At 33.6% G+C, this 18,919-nt stretch overlaps 1 protein-coding gene across 1 annotated transcript in view; it reads right to left on the bottom strand.

Moving 5' to 3' along the window:
* LOC129005459 (1-phosphatidylinositol 4,5-bisphosphate phosphodiesterase gamma-1-like) overlaps positions 1-18,200 on the bottom strand; it is a 51,841-nt gene extending 33,641 nt beyond the window's left edge. The window contains exons 1-10 of the mRNA XM_054434349.1: positions 17,993-18,200; positions 15,570-15,719; positions 10,770-10,908; positions 9,766-9,928; positions 7,543-7,731; positions 6,526-6,641; positions 5,714-5,796; positions 2,794-2,917; positions 1,095-1,321; positions 53-261 (exon numbers count right to left, since the gene is read on the bottom strand). Coding sequence (XP_054290324.1) covers positions 53-261; positions 1,095-1,321; positions 2,794-2,917; positions 5,714-5,796; positions 6,526-6,641; positions 7,543-7,731; positions 9,766-9,928; positions 10,770-10,908; positions 15,570-15,719; positions 17,993-18,188 — 1,596 coding nt within the window. The 5' untranslated portion in view covers positions 18,189-18,200. The remainder of the gene's footprint in view (positions 1-52; positions 262-1,094; positions 1,322-2,793; positions 2,918-5,713; positions 5,797-6,525; positions 6,642-7,542; positions 7,732-9,765; positions 9,929-10,769; positions 10,909-15,569; positions 15,720-17,992) is intronic.
* Between the last annotated feature and the right edge of the window lie 719 nt (positions 18,201-18,919).

Here is an 18,919-nt window from a genome sequence, read left to right as displayed (position 1 = left end):
TTTGTATGCTATCACTCGTTGAGAAAATGAATCTGACTAAACAGTACATTACCTCTTTAGGTCTTTGAAAGCTTGTGTGGTTTTCTTCATCCTCATTCTCGGTGTCGTCATCGTTCTCTTCGTTCCCGTGGAAGCTGTCTGTGTAGAAGAGTTTGTTCTGAGTTAGAACGAAGAAGTGAGGATTCCACTCCTTGTCTACAGGATCTTCGAGGTACAAAACTCCGTTCTTCACTGTTGTTCTCAAGTCCATCTCTCCACGACCTGCAGATAATTTACAATGAATTCAGATCAGTGTACCTGTTCTGTGTTCCTATTTGAGATAATATCATTATAAACTATTAATATTAATCTGTTCAAAGATTAGAAATGAAAAACATTTCTTACTTCACTTGCATGAAATTCTAAGTTAAGTCAAATACATTTAATAATCATAACATTTAATAATGTTGTGAAGGTGGGAACTGGAATTTCAGAATATAGTTGACTCCAGAACTCCCCTGAAGCTTGTTTAAATTTTAAAGACTACATCATTTTACTGATAACTAAATTCTTCTAACTTTGTTACTAATTAGTCTGAAATGCCTAAAGCTTCACAAGATATAATACACAGTGCACCCCCAACAAATCTAAAACCTCTCTCACCCGTGGGTCCGGGATGGTCCCTAGCTCATTTATTAAAGCATCTCTTTACCTAAGCTATGTTATCCAGCATCACGGAATTAATTAACCTCAAGATACAAATCTTCAGTAGTTTTATTCAACAAACATAAAGTGTGAGTTGATTTAAATTTACTTTAATTTTATGGTTAAAAACGTTATTCACCAATAACTAAAAAGGGAAAAATTCAAATTATAAAAAAATTCCTTTTCTATAGAATCTTTTGCCGGTACCTTATTGGGTGCCTTACCCTATCTTGGATTCAATATATACCAGGTTATCCTCCATTAATTTTCTGAAAAACCACCTGCAAAAAAAGCCTTCAAATGAAGGCAGGAAATAACTCTTACTTTCCTTATCCCCATATCTCATGTTTAAAAGTGTTTTCTTAAAACAAAATGACCTAGTCCATTGCACACACAGCCATATCTCTTACCTTCATCAGATCTCATGAGCAAAGCGGCCTCGTCAACACCATCAGGCAGTTTCTTATGTTTCAGCAAGATCTTGTGCCTTAATTGTTCCGGCGACGGCAGCTTAGTCTCGTTTTTTTCCACCGGATGTACCAACAACAGCTCTCCAAACACCTCCACCATGGTGGCGGCCATGTTGCGTTGCTGCAGCAGCGAGCAGTTGTCCTCGATTGACAGGATTACAGGATATCTATAAAGTAAGGGTTACTAGAGATCAGTCTTTTCCAAACTTTTTTCCTCGTGTAGCTCTCCACAAGACAAACATTTGTTTGTGTAACAGATAAGATTTTATTGAGATGATAAATGGAAATTAATGGCTACAAAATTAATTTTTCAAACATTTTGTTGTCCACTTCCGGGTATTTGTATCAGTATTACTATTTATAATAGAAATAAAAATACTAAATACTGATACAAGCTCTCGACGCATACCCAATAAAGACTATTGTAAAACAAAATAAAATTAATTGAATTGTCAAAAATTCAAATTTTTTAAATTTTTTTCTACATGATCATCCTATTCCAGTTCCAAAATAATTCCAATAGTTCTTTTTGTTGAGGGAAATTAATAAAAATTTCAAACAGTATTAGCTAGAGAATATTTTACGAGTAAAGTAATTTATCCATGTTTGCCTCCTGGATTGATTAATAATAATAATAATAGGTTAAATACCTTGTTTACGTCCTCAATCCAAGTCGTCTTTTATAATGACTATAGTTTCGGGGCCAACAGCCCCATTGTCAAATTTTCTGTCCTGTTAAATTAACACGGGTGTTTATAAAATAAATTGCAATGATTGCCCAAGTATATACATAGGGCAAACTGGTCGTTCCATTAGAACAAGGTTTAATGAACATCTCCCTAAACCTAAATTGCATTCATAGTGCGAACACCTGCAAAAAGAAAACCATTCCATAAAAAGTTAGAAAACCATTCCATAAAAAGTTCCAATGGAGGATTAGAAATTTTACATAAATGCAATAAAGGACCTGTGATGAATGTCCTAGAAAGCTATGAAATTTATAAAGCTTTCAAAAAATCGCCAAACGATGTGTTAAACGAAAAACTAACTTTTAATTCCAACATTCTGTTCGATCGCATCGATTCATTGAACAATAGAAATAGTGACAAACAGCTGATCACCCCCTCCCCCAAGGCCAAGGTCAACGTCTCCAGGGTATTGGCTAACATGAATCAGTCAGTCAGTGTACCGGTCCACACAACGATGTAATCACTTTTGTTTAGGCCGGCCAAAAGTATAAATTCTCAATGTTACGTGTAAATATAAATGTTTCGTGTGTCAGTGTATGTGTATATGTGAACTTCAACGGTGACCAATGCTATCAACAGTAATTAACAAGACAGAAAATTTGACAATGGGGCTGTTGGCCCCGAAACTATAGTCATTATAAAAGACGACTTGGATTGAGGACGTAAACAAGGTATTTAACCTATTATTATTAGAGTAAAGTAAATCTGGGGACGATTCCGTACACAAATGTTATTTGTATGGTGCTATATGAATCTTTCTATCAAAATGTTGACTTCATGGTAACAATACCTAGGTTAGGGCCTGTTCCTTCACAAACTTTTAAAATGCTAATAGTGTTAAAAACACAGATAAAAACAATTGCAACATTGCAACAGTTAATTTGACTCACTCAGACGTGACGAAGGCATGTTCTCGAATCGTCCGAACAACATCCAGGAACTTGATCCGACTAGTCAGCGTGTGTCCGTGGTAGACAATAGGCATTCCGTCAGGCCCATCCCAACAGTCCAGTTCTGTAACAGGAGCACACTATTTATTCTCTATTTCAGTTTTTATTTTTTTAAGGACAGATTGAACTTATTTTCTTATAAGATACAATTCAACTAGTAGGATTATTATCTACTAGGATAGAGATCCGCTAGCTTACCTGGTAGAGAGGGTCCAGATTAGCCTTGGTAACACACATAAAACTAGGGGTCTGCGGGTCCCCGATTTTTTCGGGTCGGGTCGGGCCAGCGGAAGGCCCGAGAGACCAGGTCGGGTCAGAGATTTGTTCGGGCCAAGATCGGGTCGGGCCAAAAAAAAAAATTATTAGGCTATTTTCAAAGTTATAATAAGTAATTTTCAAAGAAACACTCTTTATATATATTATTACAGAGGAATTAAAATGTTAAAATTAGAATTAAATATTAAGTTTGCTCACGTTTAAGAACAAAGACACAGCAGAGCAATTATTGCCTTACTGTCACTAGCCAGAGCCAGTCGTCTACTGACAAAACAAAAGCCGTGACGCAACAGTGCAAAGAAAACAAAGTCAAAAGAAAGACTATTTATCCAGAGGTACCAGTTTAATTATTTATTGTTTATTCCATACCTAGTTTAAATTATATTTTTAGTATTTTATTTACATAATAAATTATAAACAAAAGAAATATCTGATATTGTGTACAGATCTGTATCTTGTTCTTTTATTTTCCTATTGTCCTTTTTGTCATTCAGTAACAAAACAAAACAACACTTCTGAACGTCTGGTTCGGCATTTTATGGTCACCATTTCATTTTTTTTTTAAGTATCAAGTATCAACAAGTCTACAAAGAGGTTAGGCCTAAATATTTTATAATTTTATGAAAGTTTTCTTCAGTAAAATTATTTTTTTCTTAAGTTAGATTGAGTTTCAAAAAAGATATTTCTAAGATCCAATACAATATTTACAAGACACAAACTAGGTACCATGAATTAATTTCTTTGGAAATTATCTGTAACAGTTTTATATTTTTGAATAAAGAAAATATATCTTTTTGTCTCTACTTCCTTGTTTCGTTACTTGCATTTTGTCAGCAAATGGAACAACCTGGTGGTGTAATAGGGGCGGGGAGGGGGAGGGTCTATGACCTTGAGTGTCCCCGGGCCTGGCTTGGGTTGTGTAAGATGGGAGGGGAGGGGAGGGGGAGGGTCTGTAACCTTGAGTGTCCCCGGGCCCGGCTGTGAGTGATTCATGGTTTTTTGTTTACATTCTACTACCCTTCCTTCCGAGAAAAAGACCCTACAGTTTCAAAAACATTGACTTACAGTATAAAAACATTGAGTTGTGTTGCTAATTAGGGCACTATAATGTCTCTGCTGTCTGCTTATGTTGCCAAATTAGCATTTAACTTTCTTTTCTCTTGATTTAATATAATTTTCTATAATTATATTAAGAGTTCCTTTTCGGGTACCTAATAATTGTGATATTGTTTGACTTGAGTTTATGGATTTTTAATTCTTTTCATTTATTAGCTAAAATCAGTTGTTTTAGGATTTTAATCTCTTGCAATACCTATAACTGTGCCTATAACTGTGTATCTATAACTGTGTATGACATGATATGCAATTTTTACATAACAGTCTTTACTATAACTATAGTATAGTTATAGTTACTATAGTATAACTATAGTATAGTATTACTATACTATAGTATAGTATGGTATAGTTATAGTCTTTACTATAACTATACCATAAACAATGTATGTGTGTTATTTACTGTTTTAGAGTTTTATAGTAAATTAGTTTACACAATATCTTTTCTTCAATGAGTTCTCCACTTGTCATGTTTCTTAGTCTATTACTATTTTAGGCCCTATAAAAAATAATTCCTATGTAAAGCTGTAGGCCTACTAATGCCAATAATAGATAATTCCTTATTTATGATGATGTAACTAATAATGCTATTGTAAGTGTGAGGTTTTTGTACTTAGGAGGTTAGGAGGCAGGGAATGAATGATTCATATTGCATGGTGGAAACATAGAATTTTTATTTTCTTCTTGCTTGCAGTCTTGAAGCCAGTCCACAGGCTCTAAACTTGTGATAAGGTTAATTGATTTGTTTATGATCCTTTTATATTAAGTTCCATTACAAACTTGTTGTAATATAGCTGTTTAGATATTTCAACAGTTATGAAAATGGGAAAGAATGGCTTGATAAAACAAATTATTTTCTTCTTTCTTGCAGTTGAGGCAACTCCTAAGCTGTAAATAAGTTATGAACATGAAATAATATAAATAAATACAATCTTTTTCCATATGTTATTTTCAAGTAATCTTATAAACACAGATAGGAGTTAAAAAAATTAAAAAAATCCGGTAATTAATAATTTTTGGCCCGGCCCGATTTTGGCCCGAAACCCGAGGACCAAAATTATCGGCCCGACCCGACCCGACCCGAACAAAAAAAGTCTGACCCGCAGACCCCTACATAAAACACATAACACAAAAAGGTAAAACTTAATATTTCGTCCCAGTTTGGGACTTCATCAGGAGGGAGAGGAAAGAAGACTGGCAGTTACAGTTTGAATTCAAAAGTTACACAAGAGTGCTGCCAACTGTAGTTTAAATTGAAATTAAAATTCCTGTTGCTACGTACATCTATATACATAGCAACAGAAATTTTTTCCTTGAGGTCCCGGGTTCAAATCCACCAAATTACCAATGGATTTTATCTAGGCCTAATTGATAACTCCGCAACCCCTAGGTCTAGCCTGAAGTAATGTGAAAAATGATGCCAGGCTCATGTCTAGCGTTTTAGGGCCAAACGAAAAAAGTTGTTGCCTACCTATACAACGACAGCCCATCCTCAGACACCTTGCGTAAGCTTCCACACTCGACTCACTGGAGAACTGGTCTCCCGTCAGGTAACTGCAAAATGCCAATGTAATAGATCAAGTAACAATTAATTATTGAGACATGGTTGGTTAGTGGTTACAGATCCAAAATCCAGTGTTACTTTATTACTTGCTGGGATGATCCACTCAGAAATCATTCCTTCTTGTGTAACATGCAATCATTTGAAAAATAACATTAACAATGGTGTTGTCGAAATATTTTTACTGAAAGAGTTGCAAAACTTTTGAAACTAAAAATAATAATTATTATGGTGTTAGTAAACAGATACTACTTTTATTCCTTTTAAATAATTCCCCTACATGAAGTAGCCTCTACCATAGCCATCATAGTGAAATATCAGCTCAGCACCGCTGCTGTTTTTAGAGTCTGCCGTAGCCAATTTAACCAAAACACCAAATGTTGGGTGTTCTTTAAAGTAGCTAGTCCAAATAGACTTTGAGCCGAAAAGGTCATTTATGCTTAGTATGGGTCTAAGTATTAATTTCATTTATAAGAACCAGTTTTGATAAAGTCAATAAAACTGGAAATTTCCCTTGATTACAGGAACTTGATGGGATCAGCACTGAAAGCATGGCTCCAGGACACGTCGGGAAATCTTACCCACAACTCACTAAATTACAATCTGACACTATTGTTATTTTCACACCATTGCAATCTGACACCATTTGTAAACTCGATTATTGTAAAGCAAAGATGATTCTGATTCAGCAGGTTTGCCGCAACAAGGGTATTTTCACTTACGTGTTGTGGGAGGAAGAGATCCAATAGTGAGCCAATGGCCGAGTCATATCCTGATGAACCTCGCCATACTTGTTGTCCCACATTTCATTTTGCTTGGAAAATAAGAAGTCCATAAACTGAAAATGTCATTGAAATTTATATCAGAATACAAGGAGTTGTAGAAATTTGTTGAGTGTTTCATCTCACAAACGTTAGCCTATCAAAAATGAAAATTAATAAAAGTCATTGATCATATTTTAACCGTACACGCCCAGCAAGGCTAAGTACAGAGTAGTTAAATGCCTGATCATATATGTGCATCTAACAAAGAATCCACCTAAGCTGGTCACTGTTTATTTTTAAGTGCGCCTCTTACACCAAGCCTTCCCACAGCCAATTAGACACATGGGTAGCACACTAATCTCTCACTAATCCACTGACTTAATACTTTTCCCTGATTAAGATTGATTTTTAACTAGAGATGTGGGGATATCAGAAAATTTGGGTCAGATTCAGTTATCCGACCGGGTTTTTTCCGATTGTTCGTATCCAAACCGAGGCAAATTTGATATCCAATTTTTTCAAATAGACTGTATATTATAGCATTTTAGACTAAAAACAAAATCTTCATAAATTAATAACTATCCTTAGTTTCCACTTTCCAAGGATGTAATTCCAACATTACGTTTCCATCAACGTTACAGCGGTCAACGAGTAATCTCCTGCTTATTACTTATCTACTGCTTATTATTACTATTATAGTCAACGAGTAATCGTCTATGACAAATATCAAAACATTCATATGAGCAATTGAGCATGGTGATTATTTTCACCATGAAAATTAATCGAATCAACAAACAAATACTGTAATATTAATTGATATACTACGCTACATATGGTACTGCATTTGGATGAATCAGAAACAATATGGTTATTTTAATGACACTATCAAAACATTAGACAGAACAATTTTGAACCTATCACTAGTTATCTACTTATGTTTCTTGCACTACATGGATGATATAGCGAGCACAGTACCTCTCTAGTAGTGAAGTAAGGCTCCTGCACATCTCTCTGGGCGTCTTGCAGATATTCTCTCATGTGGCGAGACACCTTCACTTCATCCACATTGTCCCCTTGCTCTTGAGACAAGAACCTGGTCAACATCTGCACACTGACCATTCCGTCCCCACTGCTGCTGTACCTCGACAGCGACTCTCCGAATATCTGATTACATCAATCATGTTAACAGACATTTCGTTTCCAAAGATAATTCTTAGGTGAATTATACTAAGGCTGAAATTTCTAAATATAGACTCCAGTCCACATTCGTCATACAAAGAGCATCGATAAGCAATGTACAGTAGAACCACAGAATCCGGACCTAGCCTAGTCCGACTCCTCCTTGATCCGGCCATCACCACCGTAACAATGTAATCGCGGTAAATTCATGAGTTTTGCTGTGGTCGAGTGGAGATTATCACCGTCTCCCAAAGATGCGGCAAAATATCATTTATCAGAAAAGTTATTTATTTTCATCCTCCCCGATCGTGTCAAAAGACTGAAACGGAAACATTATCATTGTCCTTTGCGATCACACCAGAACAATAAATGTCAGTTAATCATTTAATAGGCTCTTCGGATAATCTGACCTTTTAAACTTTCCGACCAACCCGGTCCTGTAGGAGACAGATTAGCGGGGTTGTACTGGACTTCAAATGGTGTCCCAATGACACTACTGTCGAGTCAAAAAGTATAGATACTCGAGTTTGAGCTTTTATTGCAACGTTATCAGTAGACTTAGAAAAATACAAGTTACATAATGTTTTTACAAATTAATTTCTGCGTTTATGTGTGTTGGTTTCAAATTTTTATGCACTTTCGACTCAGCCTTTCAGCAAGTTGAATGAAAAAAGTTTTGAAAATAGGTTTTTCAACACTTTTCTAATAACAAGTAACTTCGTAACTTTAACATTTTATAAAAAAAAATACAGATCAAATAGTCATGAAATTTTGATAGATTTTAGAACATATACTTATAAAGCATATTTAAAAGTTTAAGAATTTTTCATCAATAGAAAAAAAAATCTGTTATGGTTTTTGAATATGCATTTTATTCCAGGGACGGAAAAGTTAGAAACTAAGATGATTGCTTGAATTTAAGCTCTTAAAAAGATAGAAATGAAAAGTTAAGTCACACATTATCTAAGTGGTCTTTAGTAATTAAAATGTACGTATAATCAAAGTTGTTCTGAAACGCAGTAGTGCGTGAAATTTGTACCGCTATCGATTCAGAGTTCTCCCCGCCCAGGACTGGTTTTAGCAGCACATCATTCAACCTGCTTTCAAAACCGAATTTGGTTTTGTATCATTCAACCCCCTGAAAGGCTGAGTTGAAACCGCATATAAAACTTGAAAGCAACACACATACGCAGAAATAAATTTGAAAAAAAATTATGTTACTTGTATTTTTCTAAGTCTACTAGTTACGTTGCAATAAAAGCTCAAACTCGAGGATCTATTACTCGACAAAGCTGCCATAAGCTTCAATACCCTCAAAGCACTTCATGACTTTTTTACTTTTTCTCGTTCCTTTTTACTTCTATAGTAAGTTTAGCAATACCAAAGTAACACTTTATTAAGTTAAAATGTTGACTTATGGAAAGCAGAAATTTACTAAAATAAGTCAAATGTTCTTTAGCGTTTTTATGAGGGTCCTGAGGACAGTTGATGCGATCCAAATGCGAATAAAAACAATATTTTCAGTAATTATAATAGTACTACTATCTCCCATAAGGCATGGTGAAAGTGGAATTGAGTATAAAATAGTTTATTACTTATTTTTTTAAGGGAGAGATTGTTTATTGTAATATTCTATCATAATTTAATTAATTGTAGTACTAAACAGCCGGTATCACAACTAGCATGTGAACAATAGTTGTAGTGAAACATAAACATCATTATGAATTAGGTCTTCTTTGGTTACAAGATTTTATTATTCAGATCAAAAAGAGCCTAACATGAGGAAGAGGTAAATTTAGTTTAGTGAAGGTAACAAAATAAATTTTAAATTTTGCTGAGAGGGTGCAGTTAGGCAACTGAGATTCTTTGAATCTTTCACTGTCCCATAGACTAAATTTCTCTTCAAGGTATAGAAATTACTTCTTCCACAAAGCTGCTAAACACTTAGTTTTAGTTAAACATATCACAATTAATTTACCTTACTACTACGTTCTAAGAACTATTGACTCCTGTACTTACACTTTCATCAAACATAAGCTTGTGGTAAAGCTCGGCGAAATCATCAAATCCTATTTCGTTCCTTTTCCGAACATCTACTTCTTGAAACAGTTCTCTTAATCTATTTGTTGATATTTTACAATTGACTCGAGGCAGGAAACCTTTGAGGTCCTTAAGGGTAACTCTGAAAAATGTACACAATTTTACATTCATATAACACTGTTAATTATCAATCCATACAATTCATCATAATGCCAAAACTTGTGATTATGTCAAGTGTCAAGGCTTTTAGTTGAAATAATAAATTCCAACTTTTTGATCTAGATCCGATAGGCACAACAACAACCACATAATGTGATAAAACTAGGCAACGTTAAATCACCGTGTATGGTAAATCATAGAGTTTGAAGGGTTGAAATTACCAACAAATGGCAAAAATTTTCCTGGATAAATATATCAGAGGCAATAACAGTTACACGGAGACACAGCCAGTTGATAAATAAAAACAGTAGGCCTACAACACTAACAGATTCAAGTATTGCTGGCGAGCAGATAAGAGGTGACTAAAATGTCTTGGTAACTAAGGTAAAAGATATATATTACTTGTTCATTCTTGCTGTCGCAGTCATTTTATATGTTCTTGTAGTATTGGATACTATATGGTTATACATTTATTATTTTGGCTTGTATTTTAAGCTGAATATGAGCAAGGGGTGAGTGAAGAATGAAGGTCTTATGCAGCTTTACTGACTAAAACCGTATGTTTCTTCAGCCAGGACCAAGCCCTATGATCATGGGCAGCTGAATCTACTTCCAAACTATTGAAATCTCCTAACTGGTTTATGAGGATCGACTCCGAACAAGAACAGGGTAAGGAGCTAATTCCTTCCAAAAAATGAGAAATTGCCACCAGCAAATACACACAAAAGGTAATTTTTATTATCATAGCATTAGATGCAATTTTCAAGACACAAACTTTCTACTTATCAAAATATCTACAGACACCAGAGAATATGTTTACTTACATTTCTCGGTTGTTTTCCATTGTGTAAAACTCCTTGCGTAGCCACCGCTCGACTTGCAGTGGGTACGGTGCATTCATGGTGTCCTGCACTAGGTGACGTAGTCCACGCAACCACAAACCGCACTCCTTCTCTGACAATGCTACCAACATACATAACATGTGTCCGTTACACCTGCTTCAGTAACATTCCTTAAATAAAAGCAAAAAAGATATCAAACTATGGCACCTAGAAACACAAAGTTTGGTATTCACACTCTTTTTATGGCAGAAATACAGAAGTTACAGTATTAACTTCTTGTTTTGTCACTAAATGTTTGTGTTTTTCATGTCCATGGTCCATGGGCAAAGTATCACACCGTAAGAACCCAAACTATCCCATTATAAATTTACTAGCAGCTTAAGGTGATTTTTGGTCCAAATGTTAATTTTTTTCAAACAAAAAAGATTACAGTAGGCTTAAGTGTTTTTTCCAGATATTTTGAAGGATTTTACTAGACTTCTTGTACCGCTGACGCTACATAATCCTGGCGAAGACCAGCCGATCCTGGTCAGTGCGAAAGCTAACTAAGGTTGACTAAATCTGTTTCATACTAGCCCTGTATATTCATGTTCAGTTTAATATGTAAACAAAGTATGGGTCTAAAAGAACTAAAACTTAAGTTATAAAAAGTGACATAATTATAATTTTTTATATCCATACATTATTTTATTAGAAAATAATTGTTTTATGAATCTTTTTTTATAGTAGGTTGTATTCCAAAGTATTATACTATCAAGCACTTGAATGCAATAGCAATTCAGAGTGTTTTGCATCATATTAGAGTGATTTGATACTAAGTGATGTTTGACATTCAAATCATCCACTTGACATCAATTTATTTGATCTAGCAACCATATTTTGTGATGTGATTCATTTCATACTAACTCAGTTACAAACAATAATTGGAAAACAAAGTTTATTACAGGGCTTATTTGATCTCTCTCTAGTTTTATTTTTTTTCATGAAGAAGTCAATTTTATTATATTTTATAATGAATATAGCTATCTATCTATACTTTGTGGCACTTTTAATATGTTCAGTAAAGAGACAGTGTAAACCCTGGTCTCGTTTCTAATTCTATTTAACGTCCATGATCATTTAAATTAAATAAAGGTAAAGTATATTTTCTCAACAAACGTCAGTGATATGCCTACATACTTTTTCATGTAGGCATATCACTGACATTTGTTGAGAAAATATACTCTTACATTTATTCGTGGTTCGAACTATTGGCACTTTTCAACTAAAATTTATTTTGTAACTTCTCAAAATAGCCTTGGATGTTTCTACTTATTGGTCATTTTAAACTAATGGTCTAAATTCTATAACTAAGGCAAGACATATAGCCCATACTACTATGTCAGAAATATTTTAAAGAAATTCTTGTGGTGGTAATGAACAATAAATCCAAAAAATGTTCTACTTAATTAGTCCTTTACTGCCATATTTTATTTTGTTAAATTTTAAATAAGGTCTATTTTGTTATTTTAATGGTCACACATAATAGGTCTTCATTGACTTATCAAACTTTACTAATTTACTTATGAAATTGTTTTTAAGAATATCACTGCAGCAAAAGATCATAAAATGTTTTGCATTGAAACAATGTAGGCCTAACTTAAAATTTCTAAAGTAGACCTACCATGGATTACCATACACAAGCCTACATGATTGATATGCAGGCAAGCCTACAGCCTTGATTATGATTAGTATGGCAGCTGGAGCTCACATTTGAATTCAAACTGGTGAGCCACTATAACTGAGTTAAATAATAGATCATTAACAAAGTGTTTAAACAGCTTTCAGTCACTTTTAGCTCCACTTTAAACAGCAATATACTCAAAACTCATTTATACACAAATACATAGCCTATTTATTTATTTATTATTTATTTATTATTTATTATTATTTATTATTATTTATTATTTATTTATTATTTATTTATTATTTATTTATTATTTATTTATTTTTTATTTATTTTTGGTCAAGTTTTCAACCAATAAATCGAGGAGTTCCCCAAGGGTCTGTTAAGGGTCCGGTACTATTTATTCTTTTTACCAACGATTTGCCGCAACAAATAGGAGACGCCTGCCTTATTCTTATGTATGCTGATGACACAACCTTAGTGTTTAATGAACCACTAGCTGAAAATCTAGAAGTAAAATCCTATGTGCCACTCAGTATGGCCTACCAATACTGCTACAACAATGATCTCGCAGTAAACATGTCTAAAACAACTCAAATAGCTTTTGGCCGTAAATCTCATGAAGTGTCACGACTTCCAGATGTAGAAGTGGAAGATGAAGCTAAGTTTTTGGGCATCACACTCGACAAGAATTTAACCTGGACCCCTCATGTGGACAATATATGTAAAAAATTAAGTTCAAGCAACTATGCTCTTAAGCGTATAAAAAATGCAACAGATGACATCATAACAAAAGTAGCATACTTTGCACTTTTTGAGTCGCACATGAGGTATGGACTTGTAGCATGGGGTGGAACCTCTGCCACTAACATGCAAAGAGTTCTCACAAAACAAAAAAAGACAGTCAGAATAACTGCAGGACTCCACAGACTCGACAGCTGCAGGGAAACATTCAGGTCACTCAAAGTACTTACCATTGTAGCACTCTACATACAGGAAGTTGTGTTGTTTGCAGTAAGAAATAACCTTACAAGGCGTGGCGAAATGCACCAACACAACCTGAGAAACACCTTCCACATCATCGCACGGCACAGTTTGAAAAGAAACCTTCATACGCAGGAATGAAAATCTACAACAGGCTACCTCCAGATCTAAGAAGCAAGACAGAAGATGACCTCAAACCAGCTTTGCATCAATGGCTCATTAATCGACCTTTTTACTCTTTAAAAGAATACTATCAACAGATCTTTGACTAAACAACACCTCAACCACATATTTAGAAAAAATTTTAAATTGACGCTACTACTATTCTTAATGAATGTGCAAATAAAGATTAATTGTCTATTGTCTATATGTATATACTAGCTGATGCTTATTGTAGTTAAATACTCGTGCTTTGCGTTTTCAATGGGAGAGGACACGTTTTAAGAATATTTGGTTTACTATGATTTACTACTGTATACTATAATACATCACGTTTACCATAGCCATGCTCAACCACTGCACCTAATCAATAGAAAAATGAAAGTTCTCACAGCTTTTTTGTTGCTGCTTGCTTCAAATTAACTGTTGTCATAAATGTTTAAAGAACTAATGGTGCTGCACCCTGTTGGTAAACCGTATAACCTTTTAATGCTATTGAATATCATAGAAACAAATTGTGTAGTTGAAACAGCTGGCAACATTATTTTATTCCTTTAAAATATGAATACTCATAAGGTTAACATGGGAAACTCTAGAGCCGCTGGGGTGGAGCCCGAAAGGATTTTTGAGGTAAGAATATGTCTATATGTTAATCGGGAATGTGAGCTATCATCATACCAAATTTCAACGCAATCCGACCATTAGTTAATGCGTGATTGAACTTCAAACAAACAAACAAATAAACAAACAAACACACAAACTTTATCATTTATAATATTAGTATGATGATATGAATTCAAACATCAATCTTCATAGTAGGGATGAGCATCGATAGTTTTTGAAACATAGATGTTTTTCTATCAATTTTCGATGTTTTTACATCAATGGTAGGTTACCGACATTTTTGTAACATCAAGTTTTTGCCGTACATCAATATTTTGGCCCAAGCATTGAAAATTCAATGTTTTAGCGAATTTCCCATATAGGGAATAAGCTATTACCGTAGTACTCATGGTAAGACTTGGACCCGGAACCGATTTACTTTTTCGTTTTGAGGTCCCTAGAGGCCAAAAACACCATCCGTTCAAATTCATACAACTGTTGTAGTTTGCTTGTTTATGAACAAATTTTGATCGAATTTGGGAAATACTTTCATTTTATACTAAACAATTAACATTTTACAAAAATAAAACACTTTTACCCTCCCCGTTGCAGCAAACCTAAGTAGGCTACTCGTTAAACTAATTCTATTTAAATAGGAAATAAATGTGATATTTTTATGGAGGCATTTTAGTGTAAATCCAATCAGGTTAATGGAAATTCGCTTAGTCTGCAGGTTTGCTGCGGCGGGGGTATTTCATAAATGAATTGTATTAGTTTTGTTGAAATTTTAAATGTTGGTCTTAACAAAAAAATTGAATTTTTGTATTTATTTAATTGAAAAACTGATGAAATATTGAATCCAAAACATCGCTGGACTACACTTAAACAAGTGTAGAGTGAGTGAGATAACTATCTACATTTTTGAAATGCTTGTTTTATTAACAGCTACCTAAAATCAATTTATTTATGATAAATTTCTGTGGCAGCACGCCGGCTCTTCAGTATAATAAATTAGTACCGATATTTTGTATTGGAAGTGTAAAAGAGAAACCGCTAAACTAGAACCTCTCTAGCAGCCTACTAAACAACGCAAGGGAGTGTGTTTAATTAATGCTAGTATAGTATGCTAATAGGTTAATTAGCTGAGACAGCACAGAGAACAAACAATAAACTGAAAAAAATCAATGTTAATCGATGTTTTAGCCTCGAAAACATTAATGTTTTTGCGACGACGTTGTCATCAATGGTACATCAATGGTCAACCTGATGATTTGCCCGAAAGTGAACAGTAGAATAGGCCTATAGCGTTAGGCCTAAATCTTTATAACGGATAATCATTTCCATAGATAGTATTTAATTGAGTTACTTACCAGCTATGGACAAAGACTTAAGCTTGAATTCCGACCCATAGAAGACAATGAAACAGCGAAGACTCTCAATACGCTTAGCCTCCTCCGGCCATCTTTCAAAGTCTTTGTAGATCTTACCAGCCCGGATCTCGTGCACCTCCCTCATTTCAACTGTAACCAATGTAGAAACTTTGATAGATTTATAAAAAAGCTCTAAAAGTTAACTTAAACAAACAGTACACTTTTTTTTGTTCATATATTTTTATAATTTCACCAGCATGTAGGGCATCTTCGAAAAAATAGAGTGATAAATATATTATAAACGAAGGTTGCTAGACATGTCATCCTGTTCAACTTGACCTAATAGCTAAATTTGTACTAGTCCTATTTAAGTAGGTGATTTCAAAAAAATACTCTTATCTAAATACTCATATGTGTAATTTTAAATGGGATATACATGTTAATTATGTTTGTAAAAAAATCAGATCATGTGTTTGCAAAATTTTTTATTTAAAAAGTGTCCTGCCATTTAATGTGCTATTGGTGATTTACCAGTCATTGTGTGAATCAATATTAAGATATGGTGTGAGAGCATGGGGCAATGCTTCAAAGACTTCTCTGAGGAAAATTGAGCATCTGCAGGAGCAAGCGCTCAAATGTATTGTTCCAGTGCACATTAAGCAGTTACCAATTATTATAAAGATTTTTCATTTTGTTAGACTGCTACCTGTTAGTAAGTTATATATTTTTTTGATATCCACTGATCATTTATTTGATGACAGCTTGAAAATAGTCAATAATCACCCATATGATGTTAGAAGGAATTATTATTCTGTACCAAAGCACAGGAATAAGTATGGAAGTAGAACACTTGAAGTTTTTGTTCCCAAATGTTTTAATAACCTCACAAATCATATGGTTTTTGCAAATAGTTATAGCATGTTTAAACATTATTTAAAGGAACTTGTTTGGAATGATTTGTTACAATTTTAATCTATATTACTTATTTAATACGCAAGCAGGTTTTTTGTGACAATTACTCCTCCGAAACCACTGAACCGATTGACATGTTTTTGGTGTCATTGGAAAGAGCGTAACGTGAAGTTGTGCAGGAAACTTTATTTTTAGGGAAATAATTAGAGGGTGAGGCCCTGGAGCCCTTTAAAGTTTCGTATTTCTCCATAAGGATAACATAGGAGATAATTTTTTATTTACAGAAACATATGTTTTTTACTTTAACATATAGTCAAAGTCTACTACATAATAATTGCTGTGTATTATGACTGTTAATGTATACTACATTTCAATCAAGGATTATATACCTTTAAAGTTTACTCATAGTGGATCTTACTACTTTATATTAATGCTGGGAATGGTAAAATTTAGTTAAGAATAAGTTAACAAGATTTAGAAAACTATACTATAATAATATATGTATTTAAAATCAAAAATCTTTGACATTATTCATTCATTTGAAACAAAACAGCTGATTGACAAATCAAACAAATCATCTTCTTCATGTGAATAATGTTGTTACACAAACATAGGTTAAACAACCAATAACTTGATAATTTTTTACTTGTGGGTGTATTTTGAATTTGCAGTTATGAAAGCACCAAGCCAAGTAACTTAAGCACTTTAATTAAAGATCAGCACTATACTTACCCAGACCAATTTCGGTCATGGGCAACTATATTTTAATAAGTTACATATATTCACTATGGGAAATTTTGACGAGGGTATTCTTCCTGAAGGTAACTTTAAGACTAAAATCGTAGTTACTTTTGTAGTTAAAATATTGTTTTTTTAGTGTTTATTTTTAAAAGTGTTTTCTTCAAGCAGCATTTTTATGACCCCCTTTGTTAAATAAATCTTTAAAAATAACTACCCTATAACATACTTAAACACTTACTAAATAAAATACACAAACAGCTAGAAAACTGCTGGACTGCTTCTATTCTAAGGATTTATTATTACTGTATTTTATTTTTGACGTTGAGCCAATATATAACACAACGAATTTGTTTTCTTAATGCATATGTAATTTTGCGGGGCATTGAGCCGCACAGGTTCACTAGTTTATTACAATTATGCATTTAATTTATTTACATTTTTAGTTGAAGTTAAAGTAATATATTATTGTTATTTATTTCAATAGTTTATTTGTTATTGTTACTGTTGAATTCTTACAGATATTTGTGTCTTTGTTGTCTTTTTTTTTTTTATTAATTACTCAAGAGACAATTAAGAACTCATAAAACTGCATGCTACTGATTCAAACTGACAAAAACTGTACATGGTAAATAAGAAACAATATTTTTAGTGCAGACAAACCATTTGTGGTTTTTGCACTTTTGTATCCTATGTATTGGCAATTATTGTGTAAATAAATTTCTTGATTGATTGATTGATCTATTAGAGAAACATTTGTCCCAAAAGTTTACCTGCTCCTTCTATAGTTCTAGTGGCTGCAGTCCTTGCCCATACAATTTGTCTAGTTTCTCTTCTAATCATCAATGTCTTCTTCTCGGGTCTTTTTCTCGGATAAAACCTTGTCACTATTGTTCCTCTCTCTAGCTGGCTGATGATTTGTTCCATTTCTGGCATGAAACTCACCATCATTCCATTCATCATTGCCATCTTGATCAACAGTTTTCGTAGATGTTACTGTAATGAGATATTTATTTTACAAAACTGCAATTTACATACCGGTACAAGAATCTTTTCAAAGGGTAACTGTTGTCCCCATACTAAATAGTCTTACCCACAATTTATACTCAATAATTTTGTTTTAGTGGTATTGATCGTTGATCTAGAAAGAAATCTATTGTGCATTTAAATTAAAGGTTGGTGCCTTAGGTTGTTGCAGGTATAACTTAGCACTAAGTGTTATGTTAAAATCTACATAAATGAAACTCCAAATTAAGCTTTATTAATGAGTAAGATTTACAATGTTTGTCATATTGACAATGTCGCTAAGTTTAATTAGGCTACATTTGAAATAGTATTATAAGGGCTGTCTAAGGTCTTCTTTGTTCTTCTGCATGCTAAGTAAGCTGTTAGTTAAAATAAAGTATTTTACATGTTTCATGTTTATTTTTAAAGCTAGGACCCCCAGCTTTTTAGGTCCAAGGGGAGATTTTTGTATATTTTGGGCCGAAGTATGCCGATATGAAACCTACAGTAGGCTAGGCTATCTTATTAAAATCTTTATCTTTATAAAAAGAAAAAAATATTATACTTAGGTTTGGAAAAGTATCTTACAACAAAGGATAAGTTTGAGAATATTTTTACTAGTTTGTTACTATATTTGATAAATAAAACATCAACACAACATTGTGCTCATTTTAAGTTGAAGAAGAATGATGGAT

Source organism: Macrosteles quadrilineatus, unplaced genomic scaffold, assembly GCF_028750875.1.
Source record: "Macrosteles quadrilineatus isolate MER2022 unplaced genomic scaffold, UCM_ALF_1.0 Scaffold_21__1_contigs__length_2333173, whole genome shotgun sequence".
In the NCBI taxonomy this organism is placed as follows: domain Eukaryota; kingdom Metazoa; phylum Arthropoda; class Insecta; order Hemiptera; family Cicadellidae; genus Macrosteles; species Macrosteles quadrilineatus.
This window is presented reverse-complemented; position numbering and strand designations above follow the sequence as displayed.